This window comes from Schistocerca piceifrons, chromosome 1 (genome assembly GCF_021461385.2).
Source record: "Schistocerca piceifrons isolate TAMUIC-IGC-003096 chromosome 1, iqSchPice1.1, whole genome shotgun sequence".
In the NCBI taxonomy this organism is placed as follows: domain Eukaryota; kingdom Metazoa; phylum Arthropoda; class Insecta; order Orthoptera; family Acrididae; genus Schistocerca; species Schistocerca piceifrons.
Genome location: NC_060138.1, coordinates 823,766,058 through 823,777,500, shown reverse-complemented (window position 1 = coordinate 823,777,500; position 11,443 = coordinate 823,766,058). Strand labels below are relative to the sequence as shown.

At 38.9% G+C, this 11,443-nt stretch overlaps 1 protein-coding gene across 1 annotated transcript in view; it reads right to left on the bottom strand.

The window, feature by feature from the left end:
- Positions 1-3,679: 3,679 nt before the first annotated feature.
- Positions 3,680-11,443, bottom strand: part of LOC124714444 (transcription initiation factor TFIID subunit 2) — a 133,413-nt gene continuing 125,649 nt past the window's right edge. Inside the window, exons 18-19 of the mRNA XM_047243021.1 lie at positions 6,554-6,790; positions 3,680-4,174 (exon numbers count right to left, since the gene is read on the bottom strand). Coding sequence (XP_047098977.1) covers positions 3,884-4,174; positions 6,554-6,790 — 528 coding nt within the window. The 3' untranslated portion in view covers positions 3,680-3,883. The remainder of the gene's footprint in view (positions 4,175-6,553; positions 6,791-11,443) is intronic.

The window sequence follows — 11,443 nt, the reverse complement described above, 5'->3', positions numbered from 1 at the left end:
GACAAGTGGTACCATCTGTTGACTCAATACAAGAAACCAAGAGTGGTAACCATCACATATCGACACCTAGTGGGACTACTTGTAACTCCGACAGCTGGCCTCTTGGCCAAGACACAATATTAGAGGCAAAAATCACAGAAAAAGTTTGTTAATGAAGAACACTGAACTGAAGTTACCTATAAAAGAGAGAGGAGACCAGCTAAGCACCCTGGGTGACTGACTGGTGTTGGACCACGAGATGCAAATTTACAAGCTGCAGATAAGACAGTTTGGCTCTACAGAGGATGGCTCAAACCTGAGACAACACCTCATCCAATAAAATAATTCCTCAATAAAAAAGGAATCAAAGAAAATGTGAAATGCGAAGAACTGGCAATGAAGTTAATACGAAATCCTTTAAAGTTGGCATCCTTTTTCACAACTTAAGAGTTGGTGAACAAAGCTGAAAGGGGTAGGAACATTAAAAATCCTCTTGTGGAATATAGAAGGTCTAAGAAGTGCAATGAACATAGCTCCAAGAGACTTTCTGAGAGGATATGGCATAGCAATCCTAACAGAAACATTTTTAACTGGAAACTGGCAACACACAGAATTTTACTGCACTCATCTCCATGCAAAACAAGGTGACATAGGAAGACCCAGTGGAGGAATAACTGTCCTCACAAAATCTGAATTAACACCAATAACTACAACTAGCAAACAGGAACAAACACTCCTGACAGAAACGAAACACATTACAATAATATCAGCATACTTCCAACCAAAAAAAAATACACTGACATAACAGATGAAACAGGCCAGCTGATCACTCAGAGTAAACATAATAAACAACTACTTATTGCTGGAGACTGAGACTGCAGAATGAATATACAAAACTACAAACCAAAAATAATAGTGGAAAAGCTACATGAAGAAGCTTTATCCTATTAAATAATCCCAACATATATATAGAGATTTCCCACAATAGTAAAAGCACAATAGACATTGCATTCATCCAGGGGTAATATGTCACCTCTCTGAACTCCAAACCACATATCACATCAGAAACAAATCCCTCTGGAAATAAATTTCCAAGGAGAATGGCAAAAAGCACAAGAAAAAAGAGGAAGAAGCACTTTCACGAATAACAGACATTGGGAAAGGGGAAATAAAATAAGATGATATAAAACAAATTGAAATGGTAATATAGGCAATTCGCAAATATAGAAAGCAACAGAAGTGATTGGAGAACTCAAAGGCAAGCTGCCAATTACATGTACAAAAGAAGAGAAAAATAATGGTTCAACACAGTCTAAGGTACTGGAAAGCATACATCAACTAAAATGGTGCACAGGGAACCCTGCACTCCTCAGGACTAAACACAGAAGAACAATATACCTATAAGAAAACTCTAAAAGAAAAGAAGAGAACATTCTGGACAAGAGAAGAAAGAAATTAGTGGAGGAAGCAACAAGACCCCATATATTGTGCTCTGCCCCAGAAAACAATCTGAAACATGTTATACTGATATGTAAGAATGGGAGATGCACTTCAACAACATACTGAATAAGGAAGGACTAAAGGGCAGACCAGAGGGCAGACAGCACACAATGAAACAAACGACTACGGAATGGGTCCCATTGGCCACAGAAGATGTCAAAGATGCCATTAACAGCACCAAGAACAAAAAAAGTTGCAGGCCCTGACAGACTTTATAGCGAATATTTAAAAGACACTGCCCAAATACTAACACCAATGTGGACAAAACTCTACATGAAGTGCATAGAAACAGCCTCTATTCCAGAACAGCAGAGACTGTCAATAGTAAAAGTGCAATATACAGGAAAAGGAGATCCCAAGAATCCTAGCAAATACAGAGGCACAGTCCTAGAAAACTTACCTTTCACAGTATTCACAAAAATAATAACAGAATAAATAAAGTAAACACCTCCCTGAGAGCCAAATGGGATTCAGGACAGGAAGACCAACTGTGACTGCAATAGAACTCCTGCTAAAAAGAGTATGGAAAGCCCTTGAAGACAGTGAAAAGTTTTACGTAGTATTTATAAACTTCACAAAAGGCTTAAGAAACCCTAAGTGAAAACAACATATGGATACGAATTGTAAGCGCAAGACCGTGACGGAACCAAATAAGGATCTCGGACAACCTCCCCCTACCAGAGCCAATATTCTGATCAAACAGAGTACTTAGGGAGACCCACTGAGTCCTCTGTTATTGCAGTGGAAGAAACTGTAATAATACCCCAAAGGGAGAGTGTAATCTCATATGCATATGCAGACGATGTTGTAATATGGGAGCAAAAACTGAAAATTGTTCCAGACTACAAGTATCTAGTGACCACAATGCAAACAACTGCAAAATATTTCACAAAACATGTAGAAGATAATGCAATGCAAGCAATAATGGCAATCTATGAAACAGAATACATTACATCCCTCAGTCTAGAGACAGAAATGGCTCTATTCAGAGCCAAAATCTCCCCAATACTGACATACGGCATAGATATTATTGGACCACATCTTACAGTGATAAACCTAACAACATTAGAAAGAGTAAAGGCAACCTAAATACAGAAAAAATTGGAGTGTACAAAACAACATGATCCAGACTTGTATATCTGCCACAGAGGGTACCATTATTCACTGAAGATCTACGGACAAATCTGATGCTACCCAACACCAGTGCTTTGGAAAGTCTACGTTGAAGGAAAAAAAAGGGAAGACGTACCTCCAGAATATTAATGCATAGGCACCATGACTGACCAAACATGGACAAAGGAAAACTATGAAATGAGACACGTGATCACCAGAATGACAATTTTTGGTTTCCACCACCTTATTTGCAACATGTTGATCATGAAGCAAATGTAATGCATGAGTGTAAACTGTGTCATCAAATATGCAAACCTTACCTTATAGAACACTGTAACAAAAGGACATGGTCAATAAGTGAATATGAAAACCACAATACATAAACTTTCTAATTTCATGTGTTATCATCATTGTACTTTGAACTCGTATAGCTATTTGTCTCCAATAAACTTATTACTATTAAATTTTATTTTCTACTGATTACATTAATGATTTGTATTTCTTTTAAAGGTGATTCAGGCTTATTAGATATCACTAGAAATGCGTTTTTTCCTACCTGTGTGCCGAGCAGAATGTGTAGTGTAATTTTATGTTTATTGTGGTTTGTAAGGCTTCCATCACTGTCATCATTACTAGCCATATGATGCCCGATATAATGTGAAAATCCTTTATTTAATCACTTGATTCTCTGTATTCAGGTGAATTTGATAGCAAGACTGAGATAGACAAGTGCATTATCTGTCAAATAACATTTTTGAAATGTTAAAATGTTTCTTTACAAGCTAGTATTTCACTGAAATCAGTATTTCACTGAGAAGATTGCACCAAATTTTAAGATGCTCACTTCCTGTTTACTTTTTTAAAAAAGTGTTTAACTCTTCAGATGCAAAACCAATATGACTGCTCATAACGGTGAGGGAGAATGGTTTAACTGTGAGATGTTTATAGCTGTTACATTCAATTCAGCTTCTGAAAAACAACTCACTTTGTCTACTGAGTTCTGTCTGCAACCACAACTTCAGCAGAAAGGTTACTATGATAATCCTGATATGCAAGTTATAAAACTTGCAACTATAATTACTAGTCATCTAGATAAAATTCTGTTTATTCAGTACGTACAATAACAAACAAAAAAAGAAACAGTGCATCTTATACAGTTACAGTCCAAAACTTTGGTACTAAAAGAATTCTTACATTTGCTTTAGAAACCTGGAGACACCTCTTTAAAACTGTGAGACAAAGAGAAACATAGATTGCAAATCAGAGCTGTATAAATGTAAATATTATGCTTTCAGAAGGTGAATTCACGTGATGCTGATGCAGAAGGACTGGGACTTGAACTTCCTGAACTTAGTGTCTCTTCTTTAACTTTCAGTTTGCTAGGTTCTTTCTTTTCTTTGGAATCCTTTTCTTTTTCCTTTTCTTTTTCCTTATCCTTATCCTTATCTTTGTCTTTGTCTTTCTCCTTGTCTTTGTCCTTATCTTTATCTTTATCTTTATCCTTCTCTTTTCCATGTTTATGATCATGTTTGTGTTTATGTTTATGCTTATGCTTTTTCTTGTCTTTCTTCTTCTTCTTAAGCTGAAACAGAAATGCCATGTAAAGAAAAAGATTACATAAAAATAATGTCATGTTTGAGTGTCCATATTTATTTGAAACACAGACACTCCAAGTTGGCTACATCAAGGGCATGGCTACCTGTCACTTCTTGTCTATAGAAATATGTTTCTTTCCTCACACACTCTTCAATCTTGAGCTATTCAAATGTAATATTTTCTCAAGATGTGTACAAGGCTGATTAAGTGCTAATTTATGTGATATATATGGAATGTGGCTGTGGGCTGAAATCTAACCTACATGTAATGATGTATTCCCAATAGTCAACATTTCTACAAATATAAATCCATTACTGGGCAGTCAAAATGGAATGTAAATAATTTAAGGAGTAAAGGTAACAACTCACTGAACTGTAGAGGTGTTGAGTCACTGAAAGGCATGTAAACAAGATTAAGAACTTAGCTAAATCTTGCACGAAATCTTTTATGAACTAAAGCACACACACGCACACATACATGCACACGTGCATGTGCAAATTCACACACACACACACACACACACACACACACATTTCTTCTCACCTTACAGACAACATGCACTTACACGCACTTAATTTTATGAGCTGTGTATGATTTTCACAAACTTAACTTACATTCTTCTCCACCACCCATATGTAGTATCATTTCCATATCAATTTCAAGAAAGCCAGGACATGGCAATGACTAGTAGCAGCTGTACCAACAACCATCTGTCATGAAATCTCTAAACTTTTTTATTGTTTGCTGCTATTATTTTTTAAACTGATGATGCCTAATGACTCAGGTTCTAAAATCTTCTAGTAGTACTGCAGCTTCAATTCACAATTTTTTTCCTCTAAAAATACAAGTATAGAAAGTATTTTGTAAATGTCTGAATGTCATATAGCAGACAGCAAAGTAATATGTGCAAATAGTGTACTTTTAAGTGTTCAGTCAAGTTGTTGTTTCCATTGTATGCACAATAGTTGGTGACTGACCCAGTCACCTTCTTCAGTTACTGCCAGTTTTGCTTTTAAGTGTACTCACTTCCTGGACTGCCTTTGTTAATTTGAAACCTTTGTCCTATTTATTAGGTTTTCTGATGCCTTTGTTCTGACAGACTCATTAATTACAGTGTCCCTGAAACTTGTCATCTGCACCACAATGCTGATCTTGTCGTACAGTATTTCTTGATTATATTCAAGGCACTGCTCGGCTGTTGACCTGCTTCATTGTTTTAGATTGGTGTGTCACTGATGTTCCTTCCATCTCTCCTAGGCTGTTCTAATAGTCTACCCATGTACAACACCCTACACTCGCATTGAATGCCTGCTGCCCAAGTTACCAGCTATGTAAACAAAGGTGATCATATTGTGTGCCAAATGGCAACCCATGCCATCAGGCCATGTGCTAAGCTCATACGATGATGATGCATGCAACCTGGCAACATTCCTTCTCCTCAGGACTTCCACACAGTGATATGCCCATCATGATGATGCACACTGACCCAGGCTTGACAGAAATGATGGCATTGGACTAGACGTGTCCAGTGCTGACACTGGCTGTCGTTGGTGCACCAAGGAAAGCTGTGAGGATGGTAGCCATGCTGACAATCCCTGGTGCTCCAGGTTTCACCACACTGTTCATGTAGATACTTGTCTTGCTGCAAAATGGCGCCATTTCCTAAATCAAGGTATGTATTGTGGCTGTAAGATCCTGCACAGCCAAGTGAACAAATCTGTCCTGTTGAGAACCAACTGTGTGCAGCAATTGAGATTCAGGTTGCCATTGAGTATGGCCCTCCTGAATCCACTGGATTCCGTATGTGTGTGATAGTCTGGCAGCCTTCCCAATGCAAGCAGCAATGATATAATTTTAACCACAGTGCTGATAAGCCATGACCCTACTACTGTCAAATCCATCATATGCTGAGAAAAGTTTTTATTTCTGACGGAGGCATAAAGCACTACCAAACAACAGGCAACCATGTGGTATACTTCATGCCAATATGACGTTTCTTGCGTGTCACCTTCATGGTGTTGCAGTTTTAGTTGTCAGCACTGTAATATGAGTTGCGGGCCTCCCTCTCCCTTCCAGCTCAAATTCTAGGTACGCTCTAAGTTATGGATGTGAACTTAACACACCAATCCTATCAGTGTTTTCCTTAGACACTTTTTAAGTTCCCCTCAGAAGTTCTGTTAATCTATTTTCTCCTCCACAATTCCTCTGCCTATTACCAGTAATACTTGGGCACTTTAGTATTTTTCAATTACAATTTATCAAAAACCAGACTGTTTTCTAAGACATATTGTTGCATTTATCAAACCAATGTGAGCTCCTCTCTCTCATGACAGTTTTACATACATGTAGAATAGCTGACACATACCTTAGACACAGCATCCGATTTATGATGCTTGCTTTCACCATCTGTTCCTTCCTTCCGGAACATCCCTGGTTCAAATCCAACTGGTCCTTGGGTTCCCATGATGCCAGGAAGAGATTGTGAGTTATCTGAGAAATATTCTGTTTTCACTTCTCCTTCTTGGACTGAATCTTGCCCCGGTGCTGGCACTGATGCTCTAGATGTACCAGGTACTGGAGCATTTGGTACCGGTGTCGACTCCTGCTCAAAGATAAAGTGGTATTTCAGAAATAATCAAAGTAATAAAAACAATCACATAATGGGAGTCACATATCTTATGGAATAATGTTCTTGGGCAGCGTACCTACAGTAAATGAAGTGTTTACTCAGCAAAAATGAGCACTACAAATAGTGTGTGAAACAGATAACCATACAACATGCAAAAGCTTTTTCTTAAAAATCTTGGAATTCTTGCACTCACTTTCCAATAACTTACTCCTTAATGGTTTTTGCCGCAGATGACAAAAATCAGTTTCAGCTGAACTGTGATACATAAAGTCACAATAAAAGACAAAAATAATTTTCATGTAGACTTCACTTCTTTGTCTAGGTTCAGGATGGAATTACGTACTTATGGGAAGGTATTCAAGAACCTCCTGCCAAACATGAAGCAATAAACTGCCAATCTCTACAAATTAAAAACATATTACATTGGCAATTCTTTTCTACAAATTATTTTAATATTTAAATTTAGAGGTGTAAAAATTCTTTTAGCTACACAGCAAGTAGCAGTATTCACTGTGAACCTGTATGATAAGTAGTAATGTGCTGTGAATATGACTGTATTTGCAGATGTAGGTGTAGGAGTATATTTTCTTTCAAGAGTACCATTGTAATCAAGTAAATATGAAGCTACTAATAGCAGGTAAACTCCAGCTATATACATTGCCTGACAAAAAATATTGATGCACCCAGAAGGGGAGCAGGTAACAAAATGAAACTTCGAGAGTTCAAGAGATGATACGGTTTTTGATTTTATTTCAATGATTATAATATTGAGCCAAATTTACAGAGAACTTGGCAATATGAGCCCATTATCACTGTAATGTTCCGATCCCTCTTGCCTGGATGCATTCACTGATTCAGTTGGGAATGGTATCATAAAGCTGTTGTATCCTGCCCTGAGGCAAGGTGGCCTAGAATCCTGAATGATGGTATTGGGATGGAGATGACGACTGATCTGGTCCCACACGTGTTCTACTGGGGACAGATCTGGGAATTTTGCCAGCTATGGGAGCACTTCCACATGCAGGTAGTTTATGGAGACATGGTCCTTGTGGAGACATGCATTGTACTGTTGGAAAATGGCACTATGATACTGTCACATAAGAGGCAACACATGAGGAGCCAGCGTGCCCGTGGCAGAGCATTGTGCTGTCAGAGTTCTCTCAATGACCACTAGCCATGATCTGAAGTCTACTCGATGGCTCCCCACACAAGGACACCAAGAGTAACACTGCTGTGCCTCTCAAAAACATTTGAAGAATAGGACCTCTCCTTAGTTCACCGCCATACTTGTTGGCAACGGTCATCTGGCTAGTGCAGAACTGTGATTCCCCACTGAATGATATTGACTTCATTCATCAATAGTTCATGCCTTCCTGTCAAAGCACCACTCCAAACACAGCCATTTCTGTTGGGTTATTGGAAGCTTATCCATGGGACAATAATAACCTAATCTTGCTTCTTCTAGTCTCTGACCAATGGTATCGGATGACAAAGAACGTTACAGGGAGTCCATTTCTTGTTCTCAATGGCAGGCATATGTAGAACGGGTTTTGAAGTTCTTGGTGCGCAATACAGCGATCCTCCCTTGGAATGGTCAAACATGGTAAAACAGAAATTTGACAACAAGTATGCCTGCTCCGTTGTTTCCATGCATTTCACCATCAGGCCACTGTCACATCTGAATGCCCCACAAATCTGGATATTGCATAATTCGATCAGCCAGCCAAATGGAGACTCAAGGCCTCTTTCAAATACTGTCAGGTGCTGATAACTCTGTCTCACAGAAGTACACAGCATTTCCATATCCTTCACAGTGATCACTCCAGATCTGACGCCATTCGTGCCTCTTATGTCCTACAAAGCCTAGTAACAACACTAAACATGAACAACAGTAATGTACTCTGGTAGCCGTTCTACTTTTCACTGAGAATTGCAACTCTAAATCATTTACACACCCACTGATGGTGTGTATGTGTATGAAGTTATGTTGACCATGTCTTCTGGGTGCTTGATTTCTTTTGCCGGGCAGCGTAATACAATAGAAGAAGCAGGAGATTTATTTCTAATTTATTTGGTTAAATTTAGATAGCATAAGCATGAACAGCATAGTACTAAACACTGACTCACGCTACCCTATTTTACACAAATCCGGAATTATGTGATTCATATGTTTGAGTGTCGCACACCTCTATTCCCCCACTCCGGCCACAAAGTGATCAGTTTACGACAGGTTCAGACATGCTTTGAGCAGACTCATCTTATCCACGGAACTGGTGTCATTGATAGGTTCTATGTCATTCAAACTAAGCGAATTAATTCATTTGCCTCAAACAAGAAAAGAAAATCATTCTCTTTGGAATGTAAACTTAATATTATCTGATGCAAAAATTAAAATCTGTGAATTGACAAAGAAGTTTGATCTACTGGAATCAAAAATCAGAACAGTTATAAAAGGCAATGAAAAAAATCTCAAAGCTGTGAAAATTGCTCAGTCTTGGAATTCAAGTATCATTCATAAATGTCATGTTATTATCATTCAGATGGAAACAATGTTAAAATTATGGTGTGATAATCAAGTAAGCCCCCCCATGAACCATGGACCTTGCCGTTGGTGGGGAGGCTTGCGTGCCTCAGCGATACAGATAGCCGTACCGTAGGTGCAACCACAACGGAGGGGTATCTGTTGAGAGGCCAGACAAACGTGTGGTTCCTGAAGAGGAGCAGCAGCCTTTTCAGTAGTTGCAAGGGCAACAGTCTTGATGATTGACTGATCTGGCCTTGTAACAATAACCAAAACGGCCTTGCTGTGCTGGTACTGCGAACGGCTGAAAGCAAGGGGAAACTACAGCCGTAATTTTTCCCGAGGGCATGCAGCTTTACTGTATGATTACATGATGATGGCGTCCTCTTGGGTAAAATATTCTGGAGGTAAAATAGTCCCCCATTCGGATCTCCGGGCGGGGACTACTCAAGAGGATGTCGTTATCAGGAGAAAGAAAACTGGTGTTCTACGGATCGGAGCGTGGAATGTCAGATCCCTTAATCGGGCAGGTAGGTTAGAAAATTTAAAAAGGGAAATGGATAGGTTGAAGTTAGATATAGTGGGAATTAGTGAAGTTCGGTGGCAGGAGGAACAAGACTTCTGGTCAGGTGACTACAGGGTTATAAACACAAAATCAAATAGGGGTAATGCAGGAGTAGGTTTAATAATGAATAGGAAAATAGGAATGCGGGTAAGCTACTACAAACAGCATAGTGAACGCATTATTGTGGCCAAGATAGATACGAAGCCCACACCTACTACAGTAGTACAAGTTTATATGCCAACTAGCTCTGCAGATGACGAAGAAATTGAAGAAATGTATGATGAAATAAAAGAAATTATTCAGATTGTGAAGAGAGACGAAAATTTAATAGTCATGGGTGACTGGAATTCGAGTGTAGGAAAAGGGAGAGAAGGAAACATAGTAGGTGAATATGGATTGGGGGACAGAAATGAAAGAGGAAGCCGCCTGGTAGAATTTTGCACAGAGCACAACATAATCATAACTAACACTTGGTTTAAGAATCATGAAAGAAGGCTGTATACATGGAAGAACCCTGGAGATACTAAAAGGTATCAGATAGATTATATAATGGTAAGACAGAGATTTAGGAACCAGTTTTTAAATTGTAAGACATTTCCAGGGGCAGATGTGGACTCTGACCACAATCTATTGGTTATGACCTGTAGATTAAAACTGAAGAAACTGCAAAAAGGTGGGAATTTAAGGAGATGGGACCTGGATAAACTAAAAGAACCAGAGGTTGTACAGAGATTCAGGGAGAGCATAAGGGAGCAATTGACAGGAATGGGGGAAATAAATACAGTAGAAGAAGAATGGGTAGCTTTGAGGGATGAAGTAGTGAAGGCAGCAGAGGATCAAGTAAGTAAAAAGACGAGGGCTACTACAAATCCTTGGGTAACAGAAGAAATATTGAATTTAATTGATGAAAGGAGAAAATATAAAAATGCAGTAAGTGAAACAGGCAAAAAGGAATACAAATGTCTCAAAAATGAGATCGACAGGAAGTGCAAAATGGCTAAGCAGGGATGGCTAGAGGACAAATGTAAGGATGTAGAGGCCTATCTCACTAGGGGTAAGATAGATACCGCCTACAGGAAAATTAAAGAGACCTTTGGATAAAAGAGAACCACTTGTATGAATATCAAGAGCTCAGATGGAAACCCAGTTCTAAGCAAAGAAGGGAAAGCAGCAAGGTGGAAGGAGTATATAGAGGGTCTATACAAGGGCGATGTACTTGAGGACAATATTATGGAAATGGAAGAGGATGTAGATGAAGATGAAATGGGAGATATGATACTGCGTGAAGAGTTTGACAGAGCACTGAAAGACCTGAGTCGAAACAAGGCCCCCGGAGTAGACAATATTCCATTGGAACTACTGACGGCCTTGGGAGAGCCAGTCCTGACAAAACTCTACCATCTGGTGAGCAAGATGTATGAAACAGGCGAAATACCCTCAGACTTCAAGAAGAATATAATAATTCCAATCCCAAAGAAAGCAGGTGTTGACAGATGTGAAAATTACCGAACTATCAGCTTAATAAGTCCCAGCTGCAAAA